General features: G+C 44.8%; 1 protein-coding gene across 4 annotated transcripts in view; it reads left to right on the top strand.

Moving 5' to 3' along the window:
• Positions 1 to 14,252: 14,252 nt before the first annotated feature.
• Usp13 (ubiquitin specific peptidase 13) overlaps positions 14,253 to 16,935 on the top strand; it is a 109,606-nt gene continuing 106,923 nt past the window's right edge. For 3 of the 4 annotated variants that reach the window (XM_035450764.1, XM_035450765.1, XM_027392004.2), the window contains exon 1: positions 14,253 to 14,774. In XM_035450764.1, coding sequence (XP_035306655.1) covers positions 14,613 to 14,774 — 162 coding nt within the window. In that variant the 5' untranslated portion in view covers positions 14,253 to 14,612. The remainder of the gene's footprint in view (positions 14,775 to 16,935) is intronic. The other variant, XM_027392003.2, reaches the window with a different exon arrangement.

The following is a 16,935-nucleotide window of genomic DNA, read 5'->3' as shown; positions in this document are numbered from 1 at the left end:
TGATGTTATAGATCTGCTTATTGCATCCAGCAAGGCAAGTAGTATTAGATTAGTTTCCCATGGCTGTGACAAGGGGCCACAGACATGGCAGTTTAGAGCAATGGAAATCTATTCTGTCCAGTTCTGGAGGCTGAATCTGAAACCAGTACCACTGCACCAAGATCTTGGCCTCTACAGTCACATTTCTCTTCTCTCGTCTGCACATGTCTAAAGTGGAGCACAAATAATGCATACCTCAAAGGAGCCAGACCAAGTTGGGATGAACAGATGTTTTAATAGGAAAGTATTCACTGAGGAGTCAGTCCTCTACACCAGGTGAACCATGGAACAGACAGAGCAGCCTGCGTGCGACTCTCCTATTTAAGGTCTTGGCTACGTCACTGACCACACCTTAGTGTGTGTGGTCTGTGTCACCTGTGCCAGCCCCCGGGAGGGTGTGGCTAACATTTCCCCTACATGTGTCAGCCCACTTTACCTCATAAGGACACTCACAATTACTTTTGGGGCTGATTCTGATAATCTAGGCTAGTTTCTTCACCTCCAGATCTTTTAACTGTAGGCAGAGTTTTCTTGTCCCGCAGCCACTCTCAAATAATTACTCAGAGGCTTAGTATTAATTACAAATGCTTATCCAATACTCAGGCTTGTTATCACCTAACTTTCAAATTTAAATTAACCCATATTCCTTATCCATGCTTTGATATGTGGCTCATGGCTTATTACCTCATTTTCTACACGTCCTGCCTCCTTGGGGCTGGCTGGTGTCTCTCTGACTCTGCTTTCTTCCTTCCCATCATTCTCCTAGTTTGTTTGTCCTGCCTATAATCCCTGCCTGGCTACCGGCCAATCAGCTTTTTAGTAAACCAATCTCAGTGACAAATCTTCACTGTGTACAAAAGGATTATTTCACAGCACTTAATTGAAGATGTTCTTTGCATGTGAGGTCATTTTCACAGGGATCAGGGCACAGGTGCCTCTGAGGAGCCATTTTGCCTTCTCTAGGGCTGAGCTGCAGATGATTTGGGGAAGCTGTCTTTCTCTGCATGAACCTCTAATGTGATCCAATTAGTGCTCATTGGTACCTTCATTGGCGATCTGGCTTCTGCTCTTTTGCTCATGATGAATCTGATTGGAAGGCTCTCTTTCATTTAGTCACTTTTCTAAATTCTGTTCACCCCACATTTTTAGAAACTCTAGTAGACACACTATCCATCATTCATCACACAATAAAATAACTTTTAGGGCATATTTTATTTGTGCCCTTTGCCCTCCTAGCTAGATTTCAAGACGACACTCAAGAGCAGAGACTATCTTAATACATCTTGTATCGCATGGATGGTACAGTATTTCTCAGAAAAACATTAAAGACTTCAGTTTTAGAGGTGTTACTAGGATGAGAAACACTTGTAAAGCACTGGCAGCTGGTCTGATGCTGGAAGGGGAACAGGCAGCAGCTTCAGGCCAGCTGTTAGGTGTTTTGCAAATGTTTCCTATCCTCAACAGGTTTTCAAGGCATCATTATTTACTGTCTTATTTATTTATAATGGCCTCATTTCTTCTTTGATGAATGACTCCTACCCAATCATCAGTCTGGCTCAGTATATTCTGAGGCTTAGCTAAGTAGATTGTTTTCTAGAAACCTGGATCTTGGGTTGGCTGTCTGAAGAGGGAAGGCATTGCATCAGCTGATGGGCATGACCAGAAGGAAAGCCTCCCCTGTTCCCCATTTGAGACAAGTTTTCTCTGTGCAACAGCCCTGGCTGTCCTGGAACTCACTTTCTAGACCAGGCTGGCCTCAAACTCACAGACATCCACCGGCCTCTGCCTCCTGAGTGCTAGGAATAAAGGTGTGTGCCAACATGCCCAGCCAAAGAAAAGCCTCTTAAGTAGATGCTGTCTTGCTGAGTGTCTAGCTTTAGCTACCTGGCCTTCAGAGCCAGAGTCACTCTTACTCTCCCACCAAACTCTTCCTGTTGATTATTCAAAGCTAGATTCTATCATTTACTGTGGTAGGGCCCTGGTTGGTTTCAGAGAACGTGCTACCAACTGCAGAACCTTGGGGACAGGAAGGATGTTTTGCAATACTTTCACTTCTGAGCTGATGGAAGACAGGGGCTATCACTTCAGTTTCCAATAAGCAAGTTGCAGACCACAGTGCTCAGATGTGAAGTCAGTCAATCAAGTTAGCATCTGTGTTGTCTGAGGCTGTATGCCAGAGCCACAGACATGTATCCAATATCCTAGACATACAGTGGAGAGGAAGGAGGGAAAACAGAGCTCTTTTAAAAGATATTAGATAATGTAATGCAAGGGTCAGACATGCTCAAATCTTTAAAAATTTCAAAGAGTACAATGAATCTATTGTCTATGTGAAGATGAAAATAGAATTCATTTCCAGCTAGATGTGGTAGCACACACCTGAAGTCCTAGTGTTCAGGAGGCTGAGGTAGGAGGAGGACCCTGTGAAGAGAGAGAGAGAGAGAGAGAGAGAGAGAGAGAGAGAGAGAGAGAGAGAGGAGTTACCTTTGTGTCTATGACACATAAGAGTACCACGTGTCCTTATATTTAGTTATAATTAAAATAGAGACATCTAGGACTGTGCAGGGACTGGTAGATGTCCAATTCAGAAGTTCTTCTGAACAAGTGGCATTTTTCTTCTGGAATGAATCCAAAATTTCCCTCCTAGAGCTAGCTAACATTTTTTCCCATTGTCCAACACTTCTGTGTTCTCTATGGATAACCATTTCATGTGACAATTCTGTGTGGAGAAAACAAAACCCAGCAGCTATCCTGAAAATTGTAGAAATCAACACATTTTACAAAATGGGTTATGATTGTAGGGCTAGATTTTGAAGATGTTTGACATAGGAATGCAAGCTGTAAGTTTAAATCCATCAAATTTTGTTGATCATGATGTACTTACAGATAGCCTCAGCATGCACTAGGATTCTGAGGCTAGCTTTGGATGCCTGGTGCAAAGCCTGGAACAGGCTACATGGTGACAAGGGCTAGAAGTCTCTTGGCATGACACAGGAGCAGGGACTCAAGAGACAGAGCTGCTGAGTCCAGCCTGTCTAGTATGTTTCCAACAGGGTCTGGAATCTTTTCAAGGCAATTTACTAATTTGTCCTCCTGGCTCAGAATGCTAGCGACAGAAGTCACTGGTGTGGCCCACTTTCTTATGCCTGTGGTGTTGACAGAGGCCTGGGTGGCCATCCTGGGTGGTAGTGATTCTCTGCCAGAAGCAAATTCGGTGTGCTTATTATCACATCAGCCAGAGACCCAAGTGTAAGCAATGGATCTCAGAGGTAGACAAATTCACACAGCTCTGCCTACAGTTCATCACAGATTCAGAAGAATGAAGGGAAGCAGGCATTCCACTAAGCTGTCACATTCCTCTCTCACTAACAAACGATGGCTTGAGGCAAGCCACCACACACTGTAGTTAGTGGTCATAGCCATAAGGATATTGAAAGCCCCAGAGCTCCTTGGTGGAAGATGAGGCCAGGCTACCACACTATCATTGCATACAGACACTGTGGACATTTCCCACTTTCTTCTGCAGCCACTCCCCAAGGAGTTATGTGTTTCAGATTCTTTAGAGACCAGTGGAAATTGACTTTGAGCAAAAGTGGATCATGTTTAGGTGCCTATCCTTTGGGGCTAGCACATCTCTTGCTGGGCCCAGTAGGACCCTCAGTTCGTCTTGTAGGTGGTACCTGAGTTTCTGGAAGTGTCATTGGAATCCATTGCCCAGGGTCTCCACACTGGATCTCTGACCCATTGAGAAATAATGACATTAGTGGAAAGGACCAGGAAGGCGAACTGGTAATCCCTTCTGTAAAATGTATGAATTAAAGTTATGAAGGTCTGAGGATAAAAAGGCTTAAGTGATGATTAAGTGAGTTGAGACATTAAAAAGAATGAAATATGTTTCTGATTTCTCTATTTCTCATGCTACTGTTCATAGTAAAGTTCTACAATACCACTATAGTATCATAACTACAAAGTCAAGACTAAGATGCTTTTCATTGTCCTAAAAATATCTGTCAATTTTAAAATGTTAATGCTTTCAGCCAAGTTGCTTCTAACAAGAATATGCTGCTAATGTGTCTAATACTTATGTTTCCACAAACTCTAAGGATTCTTGTAAGTTCCAGGGAGCTGAATTGGATCCAAACAAACAGGTCTAAGAGGCGTCAGGGAGTTCTGTACAGCCTGGACTGCAATGAAACAACCAGCTACCCCAGGACGTGGCAGCACCCCAACCTTCTCAGGTCCCCCAAAGATGGTCAACGCCCCTCACGTCAGCAGGAAGCAGTCTTGAGAATTCGACACCCTTATTCCTTAACCTGCCATGTCTAATACCTCACCTTTTAAAATAATAAGTAGAGGTGGGAATGAAAGGTTCAGGGTTTGACGCTGATCAGCTCTACCTCTTTAAGAGACAGACCCCGCCCCCTGACAATACTCAGGGCACACACAGGGAAATGTGCTAGTCATCACCACGTCACCTGCCACAGGCATGCGTGGAACCTCAATGCACATGTCCAGTCTTCCCTTTAAAAGTCCCAACTTTCCTGCTTCTCTCGCTCTCTGCTTCCTCTCTACTCTACATTCTCTGTTTCTTCTTGTCTCTCTCTTACCTATATACTCTCTCTGCCTCTATGGCGACCGGCCATGGCGGTCAGCCATTATCCCTGTTCCTCTTCTCAGTCTCCCTACTCTGCCGGACCCATATAATAAACTAGTCAATATGTCCATGTCTCAGCTTTCTCATTTCCTCCTTTTAAATAAAAACATAACACCTTCCCCTAACACACTACAACTGTGATAAAAACTGCAGTCCTGGAATTTGCACCATTTCCAAAGATCAAGAAGTGGACATGGTTGTTTTTACTATGCCCCTGATCTATCTTTGGCTTTAGACTGAAAAACTATGATGATAACCAATGACCAACCAACAGAGAACACTATGGTGACTTCAGTCTAGTTATTTCAGAGAAGATCTCCCTGAAGCGAGTTAAAATATTTCTTGCAGCTGGTTTGCAGCTACTGGTTTCTCAGGAAGCTAAAGCTGAGGATAAGTAACATAACCTACTCCCTCACTACCCATCTGAGTCTTCAGAGACATTGGCCATGGTTTGGCAAACCCTTTCTGTAAAGGGTTTCATGATAAATATATTTGCTTCTTAGGCCATAAGATATGTGATACAGCTATTCAGCTTCACTGCTGTAGCAGGAATGCAGCTTCAACTCTAACAGAGGCCACCTACCCAGTCCTGGTCTCTCCCATCAACCTGCACAGGACATAATGCTAATCCATACAGTGATGCTAATGTGCAGATGGGACCCAGGACAGAAGTGGTAGGTGCCCAGTGGCAGTGGGTGAGAGAGAAAACTGAAGAAATGCAGGGCATACCATCTGGTGAAATTTTGTGGGGAGGGGTTAGAAATTTTTGGTTACCTTTGTGTCCTTGTGACCATGATATCTGACAAACAATTTAAGCTGTTAGGGGAGGAAGGATTTATTTTTGGCTCACGGTTCATCATGGTGGTGAGGGCACGGTAAGGCAACTTAGTTGACATGATGCTGGCCAGGAAGAAGAGAAAAGGGAAGGTTTGCTCAGCTGCCTCCCCACATAGGATATGTGTATGAGGGATGACAGTCCCTGGGGAGTGAGTGGTACTGCTCGTATTCAGATAAATCTTTCTCCTCAGAGTTCACTCATTCTGACACAAGCCTGCCCTCTAGTCAGATAATGGTCCTATGAATTTAACAAGCAGAAACTGGCTTACTTTTATATGTGTGGTAAAAGGGGCAAGTAAGAGCCAGCAGAGGAAAAATTGACACCATCAGTAACACTGTACAAAAATGAACACTTCCCTTGGATTCATTAAAAATAGATGCCAATGCTGGTGTTTGTCAGCTTGACACAAACTAGAGTCCCCTGGGAAGAGAAAACATCAGTTGAGGAATTACCTCCGTCAGATTAGGCAACTCTGTGGGGCATTTTCCTGATTAATAATTAACCTGGGAGGGTCTAGGCCAATGTGGGCAGTACCATCCCTGGACAGGTGTTTCAGGTTGTATAAGAAAGCATGCTGAGACGAGACTTCTTGGGGAGACACTACATACACATTGACTCACTTTGGTTCAGACCAAAGCACAGATACCACCAAAGTCCAACTTAGTGAACCAATGAGTTATATTGGGTTTACTTACAGGAATATGGGTGATGGGATAGTTACAGGAGCAGAAATGACTCAAAGACAGCTGCATCATCAAAGCCCACCCAGCATGGGTGACAGCTCACAAAGCGGGGAACCTGGAGCACACTGCACAGCCTGCAGGCAGCTCAACAGTTTGGAGAGTGTCCTTTCCTAGTGATTCAGATGTTCTCCCCCCCTTTTATTGAAAATAGATTCCTTTATCACACAATATATCCTGATTATAGTGACACATCCCTCTACTCCTCCCAGTTCCCCTCTACCTCCCCTCCCATCCAGATCTACTCCCTTTCTGTTTCTTATTAGAAAAGAACAGCCTTCTAAGAGATAACAACCATACATGACAAAATAACTTATAATAAGATAAAGCAAAAACCATTACATTGAGTCTGGACAAGGCAACCCAACAGAAGGAAAAGAGTCCTAAGGGCAAGCACAAGAATGAGAGACCCACTCATTCTTACACTCAGGAGTCCCATAAAAACATTAAGGAGAAAGCTATAATTGTAAGTGAACATGAGTGCCAGATTTTGGCAACAAAATGTAAGCGAGTGTAAGTGTTACAGCTCTGGGGTTGCAAAGGTGTCCTGACTCATTGGGAAGCCAGGCTACCTAAAGCTGTAATAGCTCAGCCCTGGAGGGAAAGATGTCTTGACTTATCAGGAACCCAGGCTACCTAGGCTGGTGTGTGGTGGAGGATGGTCTCCCCGCGGGATATAGCAATCCTTCTCCTCTTCTAGAAAGATCCTTTACAGCTGATCTCTGTTATGTTCTGCTAAGGGAATGTCCTAGCAGAGCTAAACTCTTCTTTGGCTACAGTCTGCTACAGGGGAAGCCCCTGCAGAAAAGTAGCAATCACCTCAGGCTCTGGCGAAAAGTTGTTACTTTCCTGCTACAGACTTGCTCAGCCCCCTAAGGGAAGCCCCCAGCAAATTTCTTCTGTTCTCAGTCTTGCTCAGTTCCCTAAGGGAACATCTGAGCAAGTTCTTTTATTCTGTGCCTGTGAATGGAGATCTTCATCCAAGACTCTTTTGAGAAGGAGATTTATTTGGGAAGGACGACTCCAGGGGAATGGCTGCCTTTGCCAGTGTGGGAAAGGACAACCTGCAACTGAACAGGCAGAGGGGCTTAGATAGGGCTTCTTAGGGGCAGAGTTTTCCCAGGGAGAGGTTTTTCTGCTCAGGGATTGGTTAGTTTTTCCTGCTCAGGGATTGGTTATTTTAGTGGATCAGGGGTAGAGATGGCTCTGATTTCAGGGCCATCTTGTGTTTTCTCACTGGTCCTTTTTAATCTTTTGGCTCTAATTTTAAGACCAGGATGTATTTCTTTCACTGGCTCTGATTCTAGGGACAAAGTGTGTTTCTTTGGCTCTGGTTTCATAGTAAGGGTGTTTTTCTTTGGTTCTGGGTTCAGGGATAAAGTGTTTCCTTCACTGGCTCAGGTTTCAGATCCTGGGTGTGTTTCTTTCACTGGCTCTGGGTTCAGAGTCAGGGTGCTCAAGGATTGGTTGGTTCTATGTTTCAGTTGGTCAGATGCAGAGTTGTCTCTGGTGTCAGGGCCAAAATGGGTTTCTTTGGCTGGCCTACCCCCTCTTCTGTGGGACACCCTGAGCTCTGAGGGGAGAGATCTGATGGAGAGATCCCATTTAGACCCTCTCTTCATATAATGTCCGGCTGTGGGTCTCTGCACCTGCTCCTATCTGCTGCAGGAGGAACCTTTTTGACGATGACTGAATAACACACTGACCTATGACTATAGCAGAATATCATTAGGTGACTCAGAAGTTCTAAACCTCTTCCAGGCTTCCCAGCTGGTCTCTGCTTCTTCCAGGCAGCTGGTCTGGTCTAAGAGTCTTTGCAGCTTGGCTTGTCTGAGAGTGACTTTCTGCAGCCTTTCTTGTTTGCTCTTGGAAGGGCGTGAGTCTGATCAGTTCTAGGGATTTCCTGAAATTATTTTGAGTTGTTTACCTTCTGGCTTAAGAAGCTTCCTTGAAGAATTAAATGTCTCCATCTCAGAGGAAACATCTACCCAATTCTTGGGCAACAAGCTAGTAAGTAGCATTCTTCCATGGCCTCTGCTTCAGTTCCTGCCTTGGCTTCCACTTATGATGCACTTCGCCACTGTTTGTTTTCTAACCCGCTGAGTCCTTGGAGTGCGGCATGTGCTGTGTTGTTTGGTATTGCTAGGTTGATCCTGTACATGTCTTGTGCAGGAAACTACAGTTGCAGTGTGTCTGTGAGTGCAATGGTTATGCCATTCCTGGAAGGCAGCCTTCCATAGCACTCCTCTCCACCTTCTGGCTCTTCCATTCTGCTTCTTCTTCCTTGATGTTGTTGATGGGGCTGAGCTTGCAACAGTCACTTACTCTGGACAAGTTGAACAGTTATGAGTCTGCTTTAACAGCTGCTTACTGCAGAAAACATTTCTCTGGCCAAGGTTGAGAACTGTACTACTGATATAAACATATACATTTAGAAGGCAGTTTGACATGCCCATTTAGCTAAATAACATTAATAGGTTCCCTGCTGGGGTTTATGACTTCCTGAGCCCATGTGCTTTTGACTATGTTTACAGTATCAGTCATGAGTTCTCTCCTGAGGGCAGGCCTCAAATTTGATTTGAAAGTGGTTGATTGCCTCCATAATATTCATGCCACTTTTGCACCAGTGACCATGTCTTGCCTGCAAGATTGGTATTGTGGCATTCAGTATTCACCACTGGCTAAGATCACTGATACCTTTTCTGCTTCAGTGACCTGCATAGCATCTTCTATCACAATGAAAGCTAGCCAGCAGGGAAGACATTTTCAGGTCACTTTTGGCTTGATTTTTTCCATGCTCTGCAGCCAAAGGTGTTGTATATTTCAGCCATAAAGTTCAACTATCTAGTTATGGTAAGCAATCAACAGCAATAATATCCATCTTTTTTTTTTTTTAATATAAATGTGGGCACTGGGTATTTGAACTTGCGTCTTCGTATTTGCATAGCAAGTGCTCTTACCCACCGAGTCATCTCCCTAGCCCCTGGATAAACTATGTAAGCTTCATGGCTTTGTAGAATTGTCTCAAGGAGAAAACACCACAATTTTCTTTTATCAGTGCCTGTTGTTTTCCCAGTTAACAAATGGTGCGTCTCATCTGTCACAGGACAGATGATCTTATGGTTCACCCTCTGTGGCTTTTTGGGATCACTGACATTACTGGCAAACCTCTAAGGCCAAGAGATATTTCATTAATTGAAATAATTATGATATCATTTTTACTCTGTAGATTCCCTCAATTTTCCCTTTTGCCATTAGTCATTATAACTAATATTCATATCACATTTGATATAACCTCTGTCAGTTCTTGGAATAACATTTGTGCAGCAATGAATTTTACCAAAAAAGCACAAAGCTGGCTGCAGAGAGCATTTATTACAATGTCACTAAGGTGAGTCAGTTGCTTGTCAGGGACTTATTCAATGCCCCAAATAGAACTATTCAGGGCAGTCAACATTGCACAAATACAGAGCTCACAGATTTAGGCATGGAACCCATGCTAAGGAGCAAGACATGTCATAATGGAGTTTCTGATGAGAGGCAACAAGCATTATAGTTTTGGTTGGCATTTATTTTAATGTGCTCAGGATCAAATGCAGGGCTCTGCATATGTTAAATAAGCGTTCTCCTCCACCAAGATGCTGTAATTTATTATTATTGTTTTAAATTATATGCATGCTCACATGTTCTCTCACACTCATGTGAATGCAGGAACACTGTGAAGGTGAGAAGTATTGGATTGCACTGGAGCTGGAGTTACAGGTAGCTGTGAGCCTGGTGTGGGTGCTGGGAACGAAACTTGGGTCTCTTACAAAGGTAGTATATTTTCTCACCTGCTGAGCCCACCGCTATCATTTGTAAGGGTGGATCTCAGAGTTATTGGAGCTGTCAGAAAGGACTTCATGGAAAAACAACTGTATTTGAAAGGACTGAGGTGGCAGATGCTAGGGAACAATAAATTGATGTCTTCAGAAGCACTGTCGTAAGGTGGACTCTGAAGGGCAGGGGAGGAGACCCAGACTGCTGCCTGCTTTTGGGCTTTGCCAGAACATCATGGGAGAAGCTTGGCAGAAGCAGAACGGCCTGTGACTGTCGTCCTTTGATCTGGTAAAAGTGAGTTTTGAAATGTTGAGACACTGGATTTGTTAGAAGTCAAGTGTTTATTTGCACTGCTTCTTCAGCCTACTTGTTGATTGAGGGCTATGTGCAGAAACTGGCCTTGAAATAAAGGCAGTTCAGTTATGAGTTCATATATAGAATTTGAAAAACTACGTTAACAGTTTGCAGAAATTTAGCCAGAGATTCCTCCTATGTCTTCATTTCCTTCTTCCTTCCCTCTCTTTCCTCCTTTCCTTCCTCCCTCCTTCCCTCCTCTCCCTCCCTCCCCCTCCCTCCTTCCCTTCCTTCCCTTCTTCCCTCCTTCCCCTTCCTTCTTTTCTTTCATTTTGGTGCACTCAGTGTGTTTCACACACTGGTCTTGAACTCCTGGACCCAGATATCCATTTCCCTCAGCCTCCCAAGCAGGTGGGACTACATGCATGTTCCACTATGTCCAACCTTAAAATGTCTTGATTAAGACATTTTCTTAATTCAGTGAAGTTTACTTTACTGAAATTTTGTCTTTATAATGTTTTATATTATACAACACATGTAATCTTGTTGGAGACAAATTAAAAACAGAAACAAAATCCTATGACCAACTTCCAAACAGAACAATTTAAATTTTATCTTTCTAGTAATGTCACAAATGTGTTTGTTTAACTGACTGTAGTCACTTTTTTTTTTGGCTTTTAGAAATAGGGTTTCTCTGTGTAATAGTCTTGGCTGTCCTGGAACTTACTCTGTACATCAGGCTGGCCTTGAATTCACAGAGATCTGCCTGCCTCTGCCTTCCCAGTGCTGGGATTAGAGATGTGTGCCACTATGCCTGGTCCTATGTAAGTGACTTTCAATGGTATTACACAAGAATTGTATGTTAACCAAGATACAGTAAAAATATTAAGACAAAAATTCATAAGGATCATTTTAAGATTTGCATTTTGAGTAGATGTATGTAGTTTAATTATCTCTGTATGTTTAGTTGTTGCCTATTTCCCCCTGTTGTGGTGCCACTGTGCTAATCAGACAGATTTTACATCTATCTGTTTCTGTATATGATACTTACATATATGTAAATGTCTATGTTTATATGCTAGAATACTTGACACATACTCATTAGCTCTCTGGACGGTCATAGGTGGGGCCTGAAGTTATCACAGTCACCAAACTAGTTACTTCTGCTGTAGGAAGCCTCTTTGTGATGTGTTCTACAAACATTACTTCCTGAAATCTGTTTTATTTTGAGATGGGTTCCTTTTGTAGCTCAGGCTGGCCCAGAACTCACTGTGTAGCCAATGCTGGCCTTGAATTTATGATACCTTCTGCCCCCACCTGCTGGGATTACAGGTGTGTAACACTACTTACTTATTGCCCCGTCATTTTAATCTGTGTCATTATATGAAAAGGGGTGATGTGCATTGCATTCATACAGTGATGGCCTTCAACTTCTGTTACTGGTTAATTGAACCTAAGGTGTTTTTTTTTTTTTAAAGATTTTATTTATTTATTATGTATACAACATTCTGCTTCCATGTATATCTGTACACCAGAAGAGGACACCAGATCTCATAACGGATGGTTGTGAGCCACCATGTGGTTGCTGGGAATTGAACTCAGGACCTCTGGAAGAGCAGTCAGTGCCATCTTAAACTCTGAGCCCATCTCTCCAGCCCCCAAGCCTCAAGGTGTTTTTTATAATTGCAATATTTAGTTAATTCTTTTATTAGCAATCTTCTCTCTCTCTCTCTCTCTCTCTCTCTCTCTCTCTCTCTCTGTGTGTGTGTGTGTGTGTGTGTGTGTGTGTGTGTGTGTGTCCTGCCATTTTGAGTGTGGAGAGGTCAGAAGACAACTTTAAGAGTCAATCCTGTTTCTACCTTCATATGGGCTCTAGGGCTTGACCTCAGGTCGTCAGGCTTAAACAGCATGCACCTTTCCCTGCTGAGTCATACCATCAGGTCTGATTTTAGTTAGTAATGCATGTACCTAATAAAACGTTGAAACTGGGCATGGGGATCACAGCTTGTAATCTCAGCTACTGGGAATACTTAGGCAGGAGGATGGCAAGTTAAAGGCCAGCCTGAAAAACTTAGCTAGACCCTGTCTCAATATATATATTTTTAAAAAGAGCTGGGACGTAGCTTAGTGGCAGAGTACTTGACTAGTAGCAACAGGCTCTTAGGTTCAATCCCAATGTCACAGACAAGCAAAGGGAAATATGACCATTACAATCATATAAAAAGTACAGCGTGGTAATGCATTCCCTGTGACTGCTCTTTTTGCTGCTCTCCACCGTTTGGACAATTATATAGCTTGCACATTTTCTGAGAGATATATGGGGCCTCTCGGAGGGCATGCATACAAGTGTGTACAGGAACTGGCAGAGCTGACAGGAAGGAAGGCCCATCAGGACACTGTAGGTGGCCAGCCTCACACACATCCCTGGCTTTCACACACTGAATTGCATTTTGTTTCCATCTAGTGATGTGACCGATGACAGTGCAGAGTGACTTCATAGTTTTTCAGTAGTGCTCTACAGTAACTTCTGCCTATCGATGGAGCTTTTCTTTGTTCTTGGTCTCCTGCTGTAAACAGTGCTCCAACAAGTAGCCTACCCAGATTGAATTTAAATGTGCCATAAATGCCACATAGGAAATTGCTAGGAAGACAGTATATTCATATAAAATTAACATCAGTGTTATTAAATTTCCTTCCAGAAAGCCAGGTGTGATGGCACAGGCCTGAAATTCTAGCTTTGAGGTACCAAGTGAGGATGATGGGTTAGGCAGAGGCAGGAGGATCACCAGGAGTTCAAGATAAGCTTGGGATACAAAGTGAGACTCTGTTTCAAATAATGACAAAAATAAAAACAAAAGCTCTTTTCAGGGGTTTGCATTTTTGTTCCCACCAACAATGTGTATGAGGGCATTTCTCAAACCTGGACTGATTTGGTAAATCTTTTATCAGCTGCCAAGATGAGAAACAAATCTCACTTATTTGATTTGCATTCAATCTATTATTGGATTTTAAGCTTTGAACATTTTAAATCAAGTTTCTCTCTATAACCTATTTGTGAACAGACACAGATCCTACTGGATAGCGGGGAAGCTAAGAGAAATGTCTAATTCTTTGTTCTGAAGCAATATGAGGAAGAGAAATTTAGTAACAACAACAACGACTTTAAGGACCGTCCTGTCTGGATTTGCTGCTTCTAGGTATGGTGAAGTGCTATGTGGTCCTAAAACGTAGTAGCATGTAGTTAGCTAATCTCAATGCAACAGGACCTGTGCTGTAAGAATGGAACTAAACTGCATTGTTGGAAAGGTGGGTATCTTTTATTTGTTGTTTTTATAAGACAGCATCTCATGTAGCCAAGCCCAGGCTACTTTTGAGCTCCTGACCCTCTGGTCTCCAACTCCTGATTGCATGGGTCATTTACTTATTTATTCTTTTTAAAAGAAAACGATAGAAATCAGAGTATATGCCACGGGCATGCTCTGTTGGTACATTAACCCCCTCCCCAATCTACAATCTAGGGCAGAATTATGTACATTTATGCATAGATCCTCAAATCAGGCCATCAAATGTTTAACAGGGGACCTTGAGTCATACAGAAGATACTGTAAAGCTAGAGAAAAATAGACTCCCTTATCCTGAAAGCCACCCCCCCTGCAACATATAAGAAAACCCTGTATTATCGCAAGAAAACAATATATACCTCTCCTCTCTAGGCCTTGTTGGATCCTAGTGTCTTTTATGAAGCTTTGCATGTTAAAAAGTGAGGCGCAAGGAAGAACATAAACGAGGCAACACTCAAGTCCCACCCACCCCCTCCCGATAGATGGGGGAGGTTGCGCTGCGCACTGCTTTTTGTGTGGGCTTCCCCGGACCTGGTCCTGGGCAGTTGGGGATTGCATCCGGGAGGTGGGACCCACGGCGGGCTGGGCTGCGTGCTCGGGCACCCCCGGATCTCCCCGGCTCCGATTCCTGTGTTCCCACCCGCTAGGCATCCCCCTCCCCGGCGCTGCGGCTGGCGTGCGCCCCGCCTGACGCTGCAGCTGGGCCGGCGACTCGCCATTGGATTAAAAATAGCAGCGCCTGCCCGCCCGCCAGGGCAAGGGCCGAGCCTCCCCAGCTGGAGCCGATCCCCAGCCGGAGCGGATCCCCAGCCGGCACGGCCGCTGAGCCCGGGTCCCGCTCTCCCGCTGCGCCGCGCTCCTCCCCAGGCCCGCTGCGCTCCGCGGCCATGCAGCGCCGGGGCGCCCTGTTCAGCGTGCCGGGCGGCGGCAGGAAGATGGCTGCAGGGGACCTGGGCGAGCTGCTGGTACCTCACATGCCCACGATTCGCGTGCCCAGATCCGGGGACCGCGTCTACAAGAACGAGTGCGCCTTCTCCTACGACTCCCCGGTAAGGAAGATCCCCGGCGTGGTCGCGCAACCGGCGGCCTAGGAGCTGGGTGGCGCGCGGGGCAGGGGACCAGATGAGCTGCGGGCCGGGACCTCGTTCTCTTCCTGCTACTTCTCCTGGCGCAGGGTTTGGCTCCCCCGCACCAAGCGAGCGACCCCGGGCTGCGGTGGCCGAAGACAAGGTCCTCTGGGGCCTTCGTTCCGCTAGCCTGAGGCTGGGCTGCCAGGGCCCCGGGTCATCAGCATCCCGCCCACAACTCCAGCACCGAGAAAGGCAAGGAAGAGTTAGTCCAGGGTTCTGAGCTGCTTTCCTGGGTGACAGAGGGCGGGGACATGGTAGGTGAGAGTCCCCTAGTCCGCAGCGCGCACAATCAGACTCTCTTAGTATAGAAGCTTTTCTTTGCCCATGGTTTCCCACTGCGGGACAATGCTGATGGCCTCTGAGCTCGCCTCCTCTTACTTCCCATCCCATTCCTTTCTGGCCATTGTCAGGTCCGGGTGGTCCACTAGGGCAACAGAAATAAGGGGCATGTCGCTAGCTTATGATGGTTCCCTAAAGCCTTACATCCTTCCCTTCTAAGTGAGTCACTGGGCTGACGTGTGTGCGCTATGTGAATTATTAAAAGTTCACTCCTGAATCATGACCCCGCAGGAGGAGGGGAAGTTAAAAGGCATCCTGGCCGTCCACCAGGGAGGTTGGTGGAGCGTTCCAACCTGGTGGGTTGTGAGGTTGTGAAAGCGTGCGAAACAGAAGCAGGGCGAAATGCCCCCTTCAGCAGTCAAAATGGGCTTCAAAGTGACTCAGCTGTCTGGCGGCTATCTGCCTTTTTGAGGACCAGGCTATTTTTATCCCTCCACTTTGGATCTCATATGTCACCCAGCAGATCTTGGGGCATCGCGAGGTGGATGGGTTGGAGGGAGAGGCAGGTTTCACAGAAGTTTGCCCAACATATTTTATTCTTAGACTATAGAGGACCCCCAAATGAGCGGCAAAATCTCAGAAATTTTTTTTTCCTGTGAGTTGATTTGGGGGTGGGTGTAAGCCTTATTTTGTTTGGTGTCCATTGGAGTTCTGGGTGGTGAGCATTATTTTGTTTGGTGTACACTGGTGTTCTGGCGTTATTAACTTCTCTAGGATTGTTTTGTTTTTCTATTATGCTATTCCAGATGATTTGGATTACAAATTACAAATAATGAACAAATTTGTTAATTATTTATTTTTATATCTTTTAAAAAGACCCAGGTAGAGTGGAGTGAAAGATTACATTTAATAGCATATTTTGACATTACTCACAGTGACGTCATTGCATCCTGGGAAAGACGTTTTCAGGTTGTGTGGACCTTGTGGAGAAGGTTATATTAAAAACTCCGGAATGGAGCATGGCTAGTGTCTGGCTTAGAGGTGGCCTAACTCCCCGGAATATGTAAAATGGCTTTCTCTAAGATGGACTGGTTGCTTGTCAAGCTCTACTCATAGACTTTTCCTTCGGAGCAGGTGTAAGAAATACCCAGTTGTTGTAACTGGTTTCCACAGATCGGAAGGAGCTGGAACTTTCTGTGTGCCAGACAGCGCTCTAGAAGTTTCTTGCCCGTTTGAGTGATGATTTCACTCGTGTTGCCGCAGTTCCTCGGGGGAGACTGGGTCAGTTTTCGGGCAGTGAATCATCCTGTTTCATTATCTGTATTTCAGGGAAGATGAAGAGGGTTTATAACCCGATAACTTAGAACAGGGTGCCTGAAAATGTGAAGTCTTTTCGTGTGGCACTTTTAACAGTTCCTTGAAAAAGCCAGTGTTTTTTGAGCACTTGACTTTACCAACTGACACATGTGAGAAACACAGTTGGGTGGTGCCAAACACAGCAAAAATTTCACTCATAAGTGCTGTGGGGCTTCAAGAAAAGGTCAAAAACAGTTACATTGGGGTGGAGGTGAGGGAAGACATCTTCCTTTTGGATAGTTTTGAAAAGTCTCATAGCTAAAGATAGAAGGTAAAGGAGGTGGCCATTTCGAGCATGGGGCAAACACGCAAACTTTTCCTTCTTGTTTGCCTGTATGCACTGCAAAACAAAAAGACTGGTTTGGCCAGTCGTTTTCTGGCTGCTAAGATAGAAATCCCTGACAGGAGCAGTGGTGGGAAGTCAAGATTTGCATTGACTCCCTGT

Source organism: Cricetulus griseus, assembly GCF_003668045.3.
Source record: "Cricetulus griseus strain 17A/GY chromosome 1 unlocalized genomic scaffold, alternate assembly CriGri-PICRH-1.0 chr1_0, whole genome shotgun sequence".
In the NCBI taxonomy this organism is placed as follows: Eukaryota; Metazoa; Chordata; class Mammalia; order Rodentia; family Cricetidae; genus Cricetulus; species Cricetulus griseus.
This window is presented reverse-complemented; position numbering and strand designations above follow the sequence as displayed.